The 17275-nt window shown below is 37.1% G+C and overlaps 1 protein-coding gene across 7 annotated transcripts in view; it reads right to left on the minus strand.

Annotated features, from left to right (window-relative positions):
* LOC144200299 (chloride channel protein 2-like) overlaps window positions 1–17275 on the minus strand; it is a 42709-nt gene that overhangs the window by 8803 nt on the left and 16631 nt on the right. For 4 of the 7 annotated variants that reach the window (XM_077722371.1, XM_077722367.1, XM_077722370.1 and 1 more), the window contains 19 exons: window positions 16937–17068; window positions 16711–16839; window positions 16310–16443; window positions 15011–15088; window positions 13501–13579; window positions 13189–13314; window positions 12548–12632; window positions 11041–11142; window positions 10614–10698; window positions 9564–9719; window positions 8817–8886; window positions 8262–8372; window positions 6984–7197; window positions 4268–4401; window positions 3909–4099; window positions 3434–3545; window positions 3106–3179; window positions 2764–2838; window positions 369–401 (listed from right to left, as the gene is read on the minus strand). In XM_077722371.1, coding sequence (XP_077578497.1) covers window positions 369–401; window positions 2764–2838; window positions 3106–3179; window positions 3434–3545; window positions 3909–4099; window positions 4268–4401; window positions 6984–7197; window positions 8262–8372; window positions 8817–8886; window positions 9564–9719; window positions 10614–10698; window positions 11041–11142; window positions 12548–12632; window positions 13189–13314; window positions 13501–13579; window positions 15011–15088; window positions 16310–16443; window positions 16711–16839; window positions 16937–17068 — 2120 coding nt within the window. The remainder of the gene's footprint in view (window positions 1–368; window positions 402–2763; window positions 2839–3105; window positions 3180–3433; window positions 3546–3908; window positions 4100–4267; window positions 4402–6983; window positions 7198–8261; window positions 8373–8816; window positions 8887–9563; window positions 9720–10613; window positions 10699–11040; window positions 11143–12547; window positions 12633–13188; window positions 13315–13500; window positions 13580–15010; window positions 15089–16309; window positions 16444–16710; window positions 16840–16936; window positions 17069–17275) is intronic. The other 3 variants (XM_077722372.1, XM_077722368.1, XM_077722373.1) reach the window with 2 other exon arrangements.

The raw sequence follows: 17275 nt of genomic DNA on the forward strand, positions 1-17275 counted from the left end.
ATTCTTTTCACTGACCACACATTGTCCTATAATTGGTACTGTTTTGAAACAAGAGTTGAATATAGTTCCTATTATTTCACTATCAGCGACAGTTATTCACTCCGATGTCCAGCAATGGAAAAAAGTATGAATTGGAGCATAGATAGAATGCACTCAAAACTAGTTGCCAGTCAGTAGTAAATCACATTTTACTTATTTTTGTGTAGGTGCCTGCCCACTCACACAAACAAAAATCCTATGCAGGCAAAGGAAGAATGTTATCTCAATTCTGAAAAACAGCAGCCCAAATGCAACACTTCTGGTTTTAAAATGCTAAAAACATGTCAAGTTTAGGTCTAAATTACTATTAGAAATAACATTTATCTTACCCCAAAGAAAAGCTTTAGGCTGGGTGGTGGCTCCTGGTGAGGGAAACTACATATGGTGAGTGACAAGTGATTATGGGTAATCCCTTAATGACTAATGTTGCTCAATGTTTATATGATTATGTAAAGTTTATCAATAATTTGTATTTTTAATTGATTAGATTGTTTTACCTTATTTATTATTCTTTTCAAATTATATCTTACACACACTATATATAAGATTTTTGCATCAATGATTCACGTGCATTATTTTGACTGCAGTATTTAGTAATTTCACAGAAGGCAACTTCTCATTTCACAGATTACATTACACCAGTGCACTTCCCATGCATTACCATTATTTAATGGAGGCTTTTCTTAATGTTTTTCAAACATACCCAATTCCATTGGAAAAAATATGATACTCCAATCGTATTACTGAGTATATGATTGCATGCATTGAAGAAATGGTTCTGATTAAGTATGTCTATTCCAAAAAGCGAGCATTACAGACCTTCCCTAAAAACAATTTAACTGAGTCAATCCAGAGATGCAAGGCTACTCTGGGAGGCCGTCACTGATTGGACACCTCGGGTGACACAGTTGGGGGATGAATAGCATGCTTGGTTTGAACAGCCTCAAACTTGTTGAACAAAAGATAAGATGGGTATAAAACAATATTTTAAACAGCTATGTATGTATATATAGTGTCTGTATTAGAGAAAAGAGATGTTTCTTCTCTGGTTTAGGCATTTCAAATGAAAAAGTACAGTGTGCAATGTAAATAAAAGGCACTCATTTACTTTGTATTACCAAAGTAGTAGAAAAATTAAATATCGAATTTTGAGTTGGCAGCCTATTACAAGAGGTTGGTTAATTTGTACTTTTCTAATGGACTCTTTTCAATGTTATTGGCATTGACACACTGAGGTGGATAATATTGGCACTTGTTTTTTGTCTTCACAGCAGCATGCTTGTTAAATAGAGAATGTTGGCACTACAAAACTGATTATTGTTGCTCAGCTGTGATAGTATGGCATCAATCAAAAACACCAATTTAGCCTATAATGCTTTTTAAATATATATTTCTATGTGCAAAATATGTTTTTATGTATTTTTTTTTCTGTTTTAAGAATTCTGCAAAACATAAGAAACTTTAAGAGTTATGTAATTCAGTGAATGGCAATAACGGGCATTTCTTTGACCCTTGTTAGGTAGCATGACTAGAAGGCTGCAGGGAATACAGTGGAGCAATGTTCTCCATAACTGATCCCGACCTCCATAAGAGGTGATACAAAACTGTTCTTTTTTTAATTTTCTTTTCACACAGGTATCTACTGGCAATGGGATGTTAGAAGAAAATGAATGAGTTTAACAAGGAAGAGACTGTTCAAAAGCTGTTGGCACAATGGCATGGATGGGCTTGGTTCCCCATGGCCCTTGATCACAGGCCATCGGCACGAGCCAGAATGGAATGGCAAGGTGAAAAATCTTTCATTGGCTGATGAACACATTACCGGCGTAATCCTGGCATTTGGGTTAACCCAGTGGTCGGAAACCCAAAATGTTGAAAAAGCCATATTGGCCAGAATGTTTATGATCCGCAAAAAATAAAGCCTTATTTAAGCCTTATAATGAGGGCAACACATGAAATTAAATAAATGAGCCTACTTACTATCAAAATGTCTAAAAATATATTATGCACATTCATGATTTTTTTCTCTCCCTGCAGTGCATTTGATGCCGCCTCAACTTTAACTGCACTACAATGTTGATAGATTACTATGTTTGATTGTTTTCATGAAACTAAAGAAATGCAATATAAACTCCAATTTTATATAAAATCTAATTTTGAGGTCATTTTTCTTTTGAGGATTCGACAAGAGTTTGGAGATCTTATCCACTTCAAAAATCCTTTTTTGCACTTTCTGCAGAAGTAATGCAATCACACTTTCTCTTTTTGCCAACTGTGTACTTAATTAGAAATGTAGCATGCCGTACTTGGAAATGTCTTTCCACGTGGCTCTTTTAGTTTTTAAAACCTCTCGCTACAAAGCCATCAGGCAGTGCCTTCTGCATTGGCAATGAATGCAAATGATTCGATCCAAAAATTGTTAAATCATCAGTTTTCCTCTGTTATTTTTCTCTTTTCCCCTTGATATCAACATGTGCGACGTAAATTTTCGTTGGAAGAAATGTCTAAATTTAATATTTATTCTACACATTCTTATAGCATTTGAAAAATTTAAGAATGTTTGTCATGTTTGTCCTCCTACAGAAAATATACTTCTCTCCCCCCCAACTTCAAGCATTTTTTAAAAAAGCTTTAGGGAGCCACTACGTCAGCGCAAAATAGGCACATGCAGCGCCAAAGCCTATGGTTTCCGACCCTCAGGTTAACCCAAATGGCTGTTCTTACCACAACAGATATCCGGACTCGTTTTGACGGCCTCCTGCTGTCAGGAGACATGGGACTCTCCACATTGTTGTTTTTCTTCCAACAACCAAGGATAAGGACAAAATATGAACACGCTTTTGTTATATATAATACTCGGTAAAAGTGGAAATCTAGAACAGAATTTGTCCTGACATCAGCTGAGATAGCATTGTTGTTCATTAGATGGGTCGGCTTCTGTGGGAGGTACAGTACTGTCGAGTGTGAAAGCTCTATGTGGGAGTGAGAAGAATGTGTGAACAGCATGTGTGTTGTGTGTAGTGTTCGTGTTCCTGTTGGGTGCGTTCAAGGACAGGATTTTCTTACCTCCATGAGTTCTGCATCTGGCGTTACGCAAAACAAGTTCTTCAGACTAGAGTTGTTTGAATGATCTTGTGAACCTACGAGACAAAATCCACTGTACTATAACACAACCTTAACCTTAAATGGAATGAGGAGAATAACCCGCAATCTCAAGTGCTTATAAAAGCTTATGATTGGGGATTCTACCAAAATGTTCTATAAAATGACCACAATGCTTGCAGTTGGCTCGAATGTGATTTTGTTTATGCATTTATAAGATTTTTTATTTTTGTCAATCCGAATCCATACAGTATTTTCAATGTGAAGTGTGGTGCCTAATAAAATGCCTTACCAATGGGGATATCCGTGGGACGCTCCACTACTGAGGGTCTTTTCAAAGCGGGCTTCAAGGGTTTCTGAAGAACTGGACGAGTGGGACTGAATGATGACTCTTCAGTAGATATCTGCATATTTCCATACACAAATTCAATGAATTCATTAATTTTGACATCAACTTTTACCTACTGGAGCTAAACTGAATAGCGCATCCAAACTGGTTTCAAAGGCTCAGCCTTGCCCCTTTTCCCAGATCCTTATGGCCACTTACAAATATTTTTTTACAGGCCACACGCTTGAAATTGGTCCCAGGAGAGTAATTTATCCCCTTCAAAGTGCATAGGGCACTCTGTTGATTCATTCATTCATAAATAAATGACACATAAGTAATGTTTATATAATTTTCAAAATTCCTTGACCGTATTCTTTGCTTGACTAATCGTTCCAAATAATATAAACTCATTCTTACTCTTCCTAAAATGACATCTGACCTGAAAGCGGACCTCCTGACTTGCTCGTTGGTGGTTATCCTCACAGTCAGAGTTAGAGACAATAGACAGGCGCTTCTTTTCTGCTGCTGCCCGCTCTCTGATGAACTCAAGGCGGCGAGAGCGCCCCAACTGCAGTGAGAGCAATGCTTGGAGCTGAGCACGCTCAATAGAGCCCAGGAGAATCATTGATGCTGAATGAGAAGTACAACAGGGAAACTGTTAACTGTTGACTGTGTTAAATAATTCCTCTGCATTGGAAAGTCCAAAATAAACAATCTCATGGAAGGAATGCCCTGCATTAAGAACATTGCAGATACAAATCTTGTGCTATCAAGTGAAAACATGTTTTTGTCTCTCACCAGCTGATTCCACCAACGCCAGAGTTTTGAGGTGACCCGTCAACAGAACATTATGGAGATCTCTGTAGCAGCAACTGAGGGTAATGTACCGCACGTCCCGAACCATGATGTCCTCCACACGAATATTGTACTTCCTGAGAAGAAAATTAGTTGCAATGAGTATTTTGTGTGAAAACAAAGAACGTGAAACCACAATGTTTTCCAAACTGGCAAGGTAATATAGCGAGTCATAGCACTAAAACAAGAGACGATGAAAAATGTTTTATGCATCATGTGCTCTTGAAATATCCGTTCTAAAAGTTGAAGATGATGACTTCTGCTTCCGTCAAACCAGGAACACGGTGTATTGAAATGTCAATCTGGATGTTAGCATCAGTGACGCCATGCCCGTGCGGGCACCTTCCTTCATCAGCAGAATTGTACCCCACTTGTAAACACTCAGCTCTCTTCCTGTTTGAGCCTGCCAAAATTTGCAAAGGAGGCAGCAGTTACTTGACATCATATTGCTGCCAAGCCTGATAGTTGTGCCAGCAAACATGTCCTGGCCATCTCTGCTCTCCTTGCAGTTATGACTCAATACAACGACCTTTCTCTAATACAAAGTCAACTTAATGGCTTTCTATCCCTATTGCTTTAGAATTAAAATAAGGATTAAAATATGTTGGTAGTCTGCTGGAAAAATACATATTTTGAAAACCCTGAAACCATATTCACTATAAACTATGAATTCATGTGAATATCCGTGAAGAAAAAAGTGTCAAATTTTGCAAAATGAGCAATGAATATACTATGTACTAATAATGTATTATATGTACTATTTGGGCAGTAGGCCTTTATGGAAAAGCTGATGAAGATTATATTTCTGGACTTTATAAAACAACATCATTGGCTAAGCATACATTTTTGCAGTTGTAAGGAAGTTGATGGTTTATAAGTATTCTCTGTGTTTGTGTATAATACACACATCATCATGAAGACAATGAATATCGACCTAGTCTAGAGATAAAAAATGTGGAGTGGAAAGATAGATTATGAGGTTCAACTGAGGTGTAGGTGAAGAAATAGTGGCAATCAAGCAGGAGGCCTGGCTTGAGGCATTTTAGGGGAGGCCACAATGATGAACAGATGTAGGGTTGAATTAAAAAAAACAAACAAAAAACTCATTACCCTCAATTTGTAAATGATGCATCCAACCTATCATTGTCTCCTAATGCTTTGGCAACATCTATAATAATAAACGCTACCAGACAATTAAGAGTAAGTGAATTCTGTGCGATCTCACTGAGCTCAAAGAACACTCACCAGCTGGCAGTCCCATTCAGTATTGTTTGCGTATAATACATTATTAATGCGAGTGAAGGCAATTAAAAGCAAAAACTGAGCTATTGAGCCAAGCGGCTCTAAACAAAACATGTCTTCTCAGAAAAGCACATTTCATTCTTAATTTCATTTGACAGGACTCATGACGGTGTAAAAGTCAGTTTCCAACGTCAGTTAATATGGGCGGATGAAACTATGTCATCCATTGGGAACTATGAGCCAATCCCAGGTGATTTCAGGTCAGTGTACACTTTAGAATGATCACCAGTCAATCACAAAGGATTTATCATTAACTAACCCTAACCCTATGCCCAAACCCTATGCCCAAACCCTATGCCCAAACCCTATGCCCAAACCCTATGCCCAAACCCTATGCCCAAACCCTATGCCCAAACCCTATGCCCAAACCCTATGCCCAAACCCTATGCCCAAACCCTATGCCCAAACCCTATGCCCCAACCCTATGCCCCAACCCTATGCCCAAACCCTATGCCCTAACCCTATGCCCTAACCCTATGCCCTAACCCAAACAAAACACCAATGCATATCTGCCCCAACAATCTGCATCAGGGTATTCGGCAACAGTAGGCGGACATATCTCAGTTTCCAGGGGGAACATTGCCACTGGGTTTGTGTAGCCATGTTTAACATTTAGGAGTTGGATGACAGTTCTTTTGTGTCTTCTATAGTAGAAGCTATGGTAAAATAATTGCAGGAGGTTCATGAAAGATTTTGGGTAAAGGTGGGTTACATTAATTAATTTTTTAGTTGTTTTTTTAAGGTGTTTAATATGAGCTGCCACATTGCAATAACCGGGTCTAGAACAATGCCAACATCTCTATTATGAGTTTGAACGAAAGTTAGACTTTTACATCTTTGTAGCATATTCACAGATTAATTTTAAAAATAATATCTTAGTTTAAGAATATGACTGCAGTTGTTTGAATGCAGCCATTATTCTTTGCAGGTTTGAATAAACATTCAAAAACATGAATATGATCGTATTTAGTCTTGATTTTTTTTTTAAATGCAGAACATCAAAGTGGAATAACACTTAACCAATACAATTATCAGTCCATGTCCAGAATACGGCAATAAAAAAATATCGTTCATATTATTCCTGGATCTCTTTCTAAGCTTTTATCCTTTAGTTAATATTTAACCTTTACAAGAGCATCAGGGAAGACTCCAGCTTCCAGTTGTTTTGCTACTGATATACAATAATAATAAAAGCTTTATGAACAATTTGTATTTCACATGACAACCTTGTGAAGTCATGCAATTTAAAGATCTTTAGAGTTGATGTTGCAGCCAAATAAATATTCTAATGACAATAGATACAATGCAACTGTAATATGTCTTTTCCTGTTCCTTCAACAATGTTCACACAACTTACTCGTGGTGTCCCCATCCCAGCTCGGGGAGATAGGGCAGCTTCTTGATCCGAATGATGGAGTCATATAGTGAGGGCTGCAGCGATTGTGCCACTGCGTTGGCGAGGATCACTGCTATCATCACAGGCAGGATGTGAGAGATCTGCCCCGTCAGCTCGAACACAATCACTGCAGTAGAAACTGTATGTGTGACCGCCCCTGACAATGCTGCTGCACCTATGAGTGGGCAATAGGACAGTGAACTGAGCAAAAAGAATAATAGAAGATAATATAAAAATACTGTACAGAAAAGACCCTTCAGTACGAGTAATTAAGAACCCAACATGCATAAAGTATATTAGCAATTCTAAACCAGTTTTCAGATACAGTTAATGGAGGGCTTCAGAATCTTCAACATACTTTTAAATTTATGTTTTAATTTTACCCATGTCGTGATTATATTGTATTGAAGCATCATATGAAACTGCAGAAAATTAACATTCCATATGTTGTGTCATATTAAAGGGATGCTTATGCATAATTATTTAGTTATATTTAGATCATTTTTTTCCTGTTAATCTACTTTTTAAAATGGACTTTGTCAGCAAACTGATAGCTTCTCAATGGAATCTGTTTGGGCTTTCTAAATAATTTGTTAGCTTGGGGAAAACAATAGTCAGAGAACATTTCACAAATCTTGCCACAATTGGCTCATAAATAACCAAACATCGTCAAGTCGGCATATTTGCACAGCAAATTTAACAAGAAGCTTTTCATTCCGGAAGTCATCAAATTAAAAAGTAGAAACCCCAGGCCACAGTCTTGAGGAAGGCAGTTTATTTGCCTTGTTTAAAATGATATAAGGCTGTATTATGTTAAAGTAGATGAAGTCTATAAAAAGTTGCCTGTACTCCATTACTGGGAGATGTATTGAGTCAATCAGATCAGGTACTTTGGCTGATTAAAATGATCGACATGGTTTGTTCAAAAGATTTTACAGGTAAATGTTTAACTACTGTCCAATAAAGCAATAAATATTCAATGTGGAGAGATTAGCTTTAGAAATATGATAAGAGTAGTGTGCAATGTCTATTTGCCACTGCTAAAACAGGAAAAAAAATATTCTCTCCCCAATTTTAAGAAAACTACTCCTACATTATACTATATTATACCATGCAAAGAGCATAATCATTTGAACAAAATGTTTTCAAGATATTATATACATTGGTTTCAAAGATGCAAATAAGCTTAGAAGCAGGTGAGAAAGTAGGTGAGAAATATGTTAACATGTCTACACTTACCCACAACAGCATAGCCTCCTGGTACAATTGGATTGATTATTCCATCTGTGTTAATGCCATCTGGGAACCAGGCAGCCATGCTTTCTCCAACCAGACGCCCAAACGCTGCTCCTAATGAAGCAATCGATAAAACCACTGTTATGTATTTCTTCTTCTCTAAGTATCTCTTGCCAAGAATTGAGCAGACATTTTATATTAGTTGATTTCATAGAAGAATGAATGAAATTCCCATTTATACAGTAAAGGTTTCTTGTCAGGTTCAGTTCTAAAGAAATCTATGCATAATAATCTATGCAAATACTTTTCTTTTAAATAAATAAATGAATAAATCAATGGATGCTTGTGCCTCTTTTATTTGTTAGACAATCAGAATCAAGTAAATTAGTTTTAACATATCACATTTTTACCCCTCAGCTAATGGAGAGGCACTGTTTAGACAATTTAGGTAGTTTTAAAGCTAATAAAGACCCATGTAAGCTGAATTCAGTGCTTCTAATGGTGGCTATTTTCTCTCACATTTTCAGTGGAGGTGTGATTTGACCCGACGTTGCTTACCTATAACAAACACTGGCATGAAGGCCCCACAGGGTACTGGAATAGTTGTGGCCAAGGCAGACATCCAGAACTTGGGAAGAAAAAGATGAAAACCATTTAGAAATTAGAAGAACAGCAACGTGGGTAGTATTCAATTAGCTCCTGCCTGCTATCTCAATGAATGCTCTCCCGGCAATGAGGAGGTTGCCGGATGGAGCTTAATGCTCAAGTTAGATTAAGACGTCACGCTCCTCCTTAATTTGACAGGCCTTCTATGAGCAGGTTTTAATGATTGAAAAACATTGTAAAAAGACTAGAAAAGTAATGAGAAAAGAAGTAACAATAAAAACAAATGTCAGCAGATATCAGCGAGCAGGCAACCTTTTAACGTCCGGGAAATAAAAGGCTTTTAATTCATTTCGCTCATCCTCACAAGGGTCGGATGTGGGTGGTTGATTGCGGTAGACAATCATGCATGTTTTTGGGAGAAACCGGATTACCCGGAGAAAACATGCAAACTCCACATATAAAGGTCTAAACCTGGCATTGAACTCACCATCTCAGAAGCGTGAAGTTGACGCGCTAACACTTGCCCATCGAGCTGCGGAATTTTAGAATAAATTTTCTGGATTTACGAGATTTTGGTCAAGTCAAAAAGGAAATATTTAACCCCGTTTGCAGTCCCATTTTTGGCCAAAGGGTTTATGTATATATTGCTCTTATAAGAGCAGTGTTCAATGTAAGTTTCAATTTTAATTCATCACCTACCTTCATGACTATGAAGATAACCAGTGTGACAAAGACGTTGACCTGTGGATGTTGCCAGGCCAGGGAGTGTCCAATGTAATCAAACTCTTCAGCAATGCCTTGTTTAGCCCATGTGCGGTTGTCAAGCAATGTCACCAGTGATTCCTTCTGGGTAAGCTGTAGGCCAAGGAAAGGAATTAATAGGCATTATAATTTAATTCATTCAATCATTTTCTGAACCGCTTATCCTCACAAGGGTCACGGGGGGTGCTGGAGCCTATCCTAGCTGAGTTCGGGCCAGAGGCTGGGGTCACCCTGAATCGGTGGCCAGCCGATTACAGGTCAGAAAGAGACGGACAACCATTCACACTCACTCATACCTAGGGGCAATTTAGAGTGTCCAATTAGCCTACCATGCATGTTTTTTTGCAATGTGGGAGGAAATCAGGGTACCCGGAGAAAACCAAGGCAGGCCCGTGGAGAACATGCAAACCGCACACAGGTGGACCGACCTGGATTCGAACCCAGGACCCTAGAACTGTGAGGCCGATGCGTGTGTGGGTGTTTTTTTTTAAATTATCAAAAAATATCCTTTATATGTAGTGAGTACATCAAAAAACTATTTTGTGGGTAGAAATTAAATTTCTGAAAATATAATTCACGATATGGCCAGATACAAACTTGCAATGCATGCCTTTAAGGTTAATTCAAACTTAGTGTGCAAAGAGACAGATATAATTTGCTGAAATTGTACAAATAAATGTCAACCGTCTTATAAAGCATCCAAAGAGATTTGGTGACTTTATCATTAGTTGTTCTTAAAAGATTTTTCATACAGATATGACTGACTGTAGGTATCTGATAAGGATTTGAGAACATTTCACAAGCGTATCTCGATTAAAGAACAACAGAAGATACAAAGAAGAATTATGTTGAATATGAACGTAGATTTTTTTTCACATGCCATTCAAGTACAAAATTGCACGACATTCGTCTGCAGACCATCACTCACTAAATATATTTTTAGTAATGGTTGCAATGCAGATATTGAACGTAGTTTAAGAAACCTACTTTGCCAGCCATGAACTGTCCAAAGCCAGGGGGAAATGTGAGCGTGGAAACTAGTAGAGTTACCAGTGCTGGATACAGAAGACGTCTGAGAGAAGGATTCATATTAGAAATTGCAGATGGGGACACAACAACAAATACTCATGTCATTCATACATAAAGTATGTAAATTGTTCATAAAAAGCAAATGCCTAGGATTAAGTTAATATATCACAGATTCTATTTTTATGACCATACAAGCAACCAGAAGAAACTAAACTCAAATTACAGTATCTTATAAATATATGCTTGACGAAGAAAATAAATAGGATAAGTTATAAATGGACTTAAGAGAATTAAAAAAAAAAAATGTAGTCAAAAAAATAAGTATGGTCAAATCTACCCACTATCACCTTTCACAATATTTAGAACATACAATGATGAGCCTTACTTTTTCATAAGGAATCTATTAATCGTCTTTTGATTCCTGATGAACTGGACGATGAGTCGGTTCAGGTAAACAAACAAAGCTCCACCAAAACCACTGGCAATACTATAGAGAGAAACAGCCATGAATCAGATTAAAAAGGAGTGTGCTCTAATAATGAATGAGTCATAGTGTTGAAGGGGGAAAAATGGCATCAAATGCATTATTAGCAGGTAAAACAGAGTAAAAAATGAATAACAATTTTATAATATCAGCATTGTACCCAATTTACTATTGTTCTTAAGATGCTTCTCTCAATCCATGGAGGTAAAGTCATATTTGATATTTTTATAAATAGTAATTGCAATTTGGTGGTATTCATGAAACCCCCCCAAATCCTTTGGTATAACCCATGGTAAAACCCCCTTGCTGTTTTCACTCTGATGGATTAAATGTTGAAGTGAAATGAAAACGCATAAAATTGCTATTGCTCAGGGAAGAAAAAATATGGGGTATTATCACCAAGTGGTTGATTAGTACATTGTTGTGTCACTACAGGAAGGTCTGCTTTAGGTTGCACTTGTGCATTCTGGTTGTGCCCTTTTGTGTACTTCATACATAGTGTATGCTCTGACTTCCAGTCAGACCCAGTTAAAGGAAAATCGTAAATCTTTTGAAGTGAATTTAATTCTTTTCTTTTCCAAAAGCATGTGTTCCCAGAACAACAGGGGTTATCATTTACTGGTGTTCTCATTTGATTCGACTGCTTGCAATGATTTGTGAACGGCAAATTAACTACAATGGACAGCGTCACTCTCAATGCGTTAACGTCACTTTCATGCCTTTGTGATTGGTTCAGATTCACTGTGTGCATGTTAGCCCAAACCTCTAATGGCAGTTTTTACCACAAAGGACCAGACTGATTTGCCTTTTATTTTTATTTTTGGTTTATAAAACAAACTGTATTGAATGTTCTTTGCCAATCTGGTTGTAAAAATGGATTTAACTCAGTACTAGATAAAAGTACAACTACTGATGATACATAACCATAGTTTTTAAACCAATATCATTAAGTTTTAACACAAGATATGCTCTTCTGGTAAAAAATAAAGAACAAAACAAAAAAAAACTTTGAGGCACTCAATCACAGTCACGCTTTCTGTTATGTTTCCTTGGGCGGGGTTGTTTCTCCTAAATTGAATTAGAGGAACAAGACTGTGTAAAATAAAAAGCTTATACAAGCATTGGCAAAAAGTATTAGTTTTGTTGTTCTTTTTCCTCCAATTTGGAATCTGCCCCTTTAATTGTATCTTTGTGAAAATCAAATGCAACAGTATTTGTTCGTAAGTCGCCGCCTAGATTTAAAAAAAATAACATGTTATTTGTATTTGATTCTTTATTAACTGAAGTGGAGTCATATATTGGAGTGTTGTGACGAATTTAAACGTGCTGGGTTTGAGCATCAATAACATTGTATTGCAGAATAAATCACCATATTTATATGCTCCATTTGTTTGCCAATCAAACTCACCCAATCACAGCAAAAGCAGGTAGCTCCTGGAGGTCAAATGGGAAATCGAGTCGGAATCGAGTCTTAAAAAGAGCAGTGATGGTCTCTAGCAAAATAAAAGAAATAAATAGTGAGCAAGTGTCAAAATGAGAACACGTTTCATAGAGTTCCTGCTAAAAAAAACTGTACCGAATTTTGCAATCAGATGAACAAAAAGAATAGCTTCATTGCTCCCAAAAACAGCAAATTGGGAAATTTAAAGGGTTCTTTGGTCACATGATATCGCAAAATATATCAATAAATTTGGTGTAAAACTTTGCACAGTAGTATCTCTACTTGCAAACCAATCTGCATACAAAATAATCAGACGTATTCAAACCTAGCTTATTTTTAAGTTGTTAAGTTATGCATTTAAGTTTGGAAGGACTATATAAAACTAAAACATATTTTAATGCGTTTCTAATTATACAATATCCCTTTGACCACTCACTTATGATCAAGTTTCAGTGTAGCTGTAGATTCAAGGTGAAATAGAACTTGCTGACAGGAGTATATGGTTACTCCTAAATCACACTTAATTCTTGTCCAGATGTCAAAAACCATATTCCCAAGGCTCACACGGTATTTGATAAGCAGTGACTTAACAGAAGTTTTTAAATTACCTTCATCTCTGTTCCAAACAGCGAGTACTCTGAAGATGAAGGCACTGAACGTAGCAGCAAAGAAACCTCTCCAATAGTTCCGCACCGCAAAAAATGTGGATGTGACTTCAATACTGAACAAGACACCTAAAAACCACACAGAAATAAAAAAACAAAAAAAATACCATCAATGATTTGATCAGTTTTGCTCCTTTGAATAAAGTACAAACAAGACATGGTTCCATTTTTTTGTGTATGTGTGTTTTATCAATGATCAAAGTTGATTTAATTAAAAGAATTTATTGCTGATCTGCTGTTTATTAAGTAACTCACCTCCTATTGGAGCAGCAAAACAGCAACCTACTCCAACTGCACAGGCTCCTGCCAGCATTTCAATGTTCCTTGACTCGTTCTGAATCACAGTTATTGTAAAGTCCAGTCAGTATTTTTTACCTATTGTGTGATAAAAAGTAACATCGAACAAACCGGAAATATTCAAATTATTTATGGTGCTTTGATGAACTGCTGGGCAGTGCGTAATCCAGAAAACAACAAAACAATGTGAACCAGTATTATTGGATGAAAATGACCATCTGAAGGATGAGAACCAGGTCAATTTATTTTATTTCTAGGACCATCAGAGGTGTGACAGGGAGACAAACAACCCATTACGCTCACAGACATCTTTTAGTACAATTTAGAGTATTAAACCAGCCTATCATGCATATTTTTTTTTAAAGTGGGAGGAAACTGGGGTACCTGGAGAAAACCCACATGGGTAAAGTGATAACATGCAAACTCTATGCAGGAAGGATGGAACCCACCAGGATTCTAACCCTTAATTGCAGAATTGTGAACCAGATGTGCTATTCACCGTTCTGCTCGTTGAAAAATCAATCAATAAATATAAGTGGCCACCAACCAAGCACAGATCAGTAATCTCCGACATAAACCCATCTTCTTTTTATAAACCATAGCACAAAAGTAAAGATTAAAACAACAACAAACATTCGTCAGATTTGTCATCATATCAAGATAAGGGCATTCCTGCTCTTTTGGATATCACTCCTAAAACTGCCCCAATTGGTTGCATGCTTAATCTCAATTGAGCAGCCATTTGAAGAGAGGTATGTCGCCATCCTTATAGATTTTCAATTTAACGAGGATTCACAGACTCTCAAGAGTGTTGATGTCAGGGGATAATGGTGGCCAAACCACTATTTTTCTTGCCCTTATATGCACAGCTTCAATGGCATTTTCCATCATATGAGTTGGGAGCCGACTTGTATAAGAATAATTTTACTGTAGAGAGCATTATTTCTATATTTTTACATCATAGCAAGAAGGGGTTGGTTATAAAATCCATGCTACCTGGTAGGTCAAGCATCAACTCAGCAAATCCCCCGAGCGAAATTGAGGATTTTACCATTGCAAATACCTCATCTAACATAGCCAAGTTAAAAAAAAAAAACCTTTACATGTATACATGTTTGGTTTTTCAGTCTATTTTAGTGACTCGAGTGAAAAACCTAAACATCATCAGTGTCAAGCCTCGGTTTCCTGGTTTCAGTGGCCAATCAGTAATGGTGAAGGGAAACAACTTCTTCAGCACTGCTAAAAACATATGGCATGGCATATCATCATCCATTTGTATGAGTGTGAGGATGAATGGTTGTCCATCTCCTACGATTGGCAATTGGCTTGCTGGCTGTCTCTCATGTTCAAAATTTAAGGCAGTCAGCTTGAATTACATTAAACAGGCAGAAGTCTCACAGACAGTGTTTCACAACAACAACAAAAAATGCATTTTGCAAATAGAAAAACATTGATAAGAGATTGATACCTCATAAATTCCTCCAAATAAAGACATGAATTTGCTGAGGAGAGCTGCACACAAACTGGCAATGTGGACAAATGGACCCTGGAGTGGAAAAAAAGGCAAAATGTTTAAAATAAGTAAGAGAACAAATATTACAATATTTAATTGAACAGGTAGCACATAACATAATCGTAAAAGTGTAAGTGGGATTCCAATTTTTTTCACTATGCTTATGATGGGTCACACATATCCCAGTTAAATATGGGCACCATTGAGGTGACACCCTGAATCCGATGCCAGCCATTCTCAGGGCACATATCTAGATTTAAATTTTCGTCAACAAAAGTAGAGATACTGCTCTTGTCCCATCTTTGATATCAATAGCCAAAACAGCTTAATGGCTTATGAAATATACAGTAACTCATCAGGAAAGACTATCTACTTGGAACTTGTTTTTCTGAAAGATTGTCAAGCTCCTGATTGTGTCACCGTACTCATGCACAAAAGACATAAACAACATCTGCATAACCAGATCGCATAAAATACCAAACAGCCCTTTTTCTCCCACTGGGTTTTAAAAATGTCTCTAGAGGAGGAAGTTTTCCTTCTCACTCTAACATATGACTGTTGATGTACCTGAGCATCAGTGCCTATGCTGTGCCTCTTGTGAATCAATTGTAATTCATGCTGCAGGGCTATTAGGAAGTAGGGTACAAACCAAGGGTAGAGCAGTATTACACAACCACTTCAGAAGCAATTTCAACAAGTTTTAAAATTCCTAACAAAAAGTGCCAATACAGAATGTTACACTTCCTCTATACTACTTAACAGAAGAAGAATTCCCAGAACCAGATTGGAAATTATTTTTGATGTTAAGCGTCTACAAATGTGCTTTGTATGTTAAAGGATAAGTTCAACATTTCTGGATATTGCACTTTTGCTCTAATCTTCTGAGTTATACGAGGAGATTTATTCACTTTTAGACTTTGGGGCTTAATGTTGACTGCTATTCTCTAAAATAAGCAAATGACTCCAAAAACCTCATATGTACAACTGGTAGTTTGTGCAGTCACCACACTGCAGAAAAAAATACTGTACAAAACACTGTTGTTTTGATGGGGTGACACGTATCAACATTAACAATCTGAATGTAAATGCAAGAGGAATTTACCCTAAAAAAGATAGGCATAGTGGAGTAATTTTGTGTTTTCACTCTTACAATTGTTACTCTTCCACTATTTGAACTTTACTCAATATAGATTTCTAATGATTGGACTTGTCAGTATTCAGGTTTAATAGTGTAGGCTGGCATGAAAGCATTACCTCCTTCCCTAGTGGCATTCCACTACCTAGGGCACAGGTAAGGCCAATGACTTTAGCCACAAATGTTTTGAAGGTGAGATATTCTTTCAGCACCACCCCTCGCAAGATGGTCTTCATCTCTGGAATACCCGATCCTGAAAGTAAGGGATTATTTGCAGATTTGATGAGGAAAATATTGGTATTGATTATAAAAAGAGTTGTTTTTCATTATATATATTTTAGCCGCAAAATGTTAAAACATACAAAAGTTTGAGATTCTAAAGATAGATAATTTTCAGGCATAAGACAAAAGTGATGCAGGAGGGGATTTTGAGGTTAAAGTTACAATGTCTTCTAATTATGCAAAATTCTACAAAATTTATAATAATGTATTTGGATTTTTGTTTTGTGTTTAATCGTACCGACAGCCTGTGGGGCGAGAATCTGAGTAAAGCCAGCAGAGAAGGTGATGAGAACTACAGGATATGTAACCCAGGCAAGATACTGCAAGAAAACATTACTGTCCAGGCCACCATACATCCACTTCTGTGCTGTGGAAAAAAAAACAAATTCACACAGCATCAGAATTAAGGAAAAATATGAACATTCATGATTGCTCCTCTTGACTATCCATTTGGAATATCTCACCTTGAAGACAAATGGCAATACAGAAATCCACCACCCAGCTGACCAATGCCATAAGAAGCCCCAGCAGAATAAGGAAGATCCAATCCTCCCCTACCCGCGAGATCAGGAACTTCTGGCAGCGAAGAGTGCAAACTAAAGCATAGGCAAGACAGAAAGATTTTGTTCAAAGATCACATATATCAAAAAACAAAACTGAAAAACACGTGGAGCATCCAGTAACAGAAAGGTCAGTGGTTTATCCCAGCTATAATTGCCCACTGTTGAAGTGTCATTGGGCAAGACACTAAACACTATATTGTTTCCATATTGACCGTGATAACACAACTGCCTTATTTTTTA

The sequence above is a fragment of the Stigmatopora nigra genome, chromosome 8 (assembly GCF_051989575.1).
Source record: "Stigmatopora nigra isolate UIUO_SnigA chromosome 8, RoL_Snig_1.1, whole genome shotgun sequence".
Lineage (NCBI taxonomy): Eukaryota > Metazoa > Chordata > Actinopteri > Syngnathiformes > Syngnathidae > Stigmatopora > Stigmatopora nigra.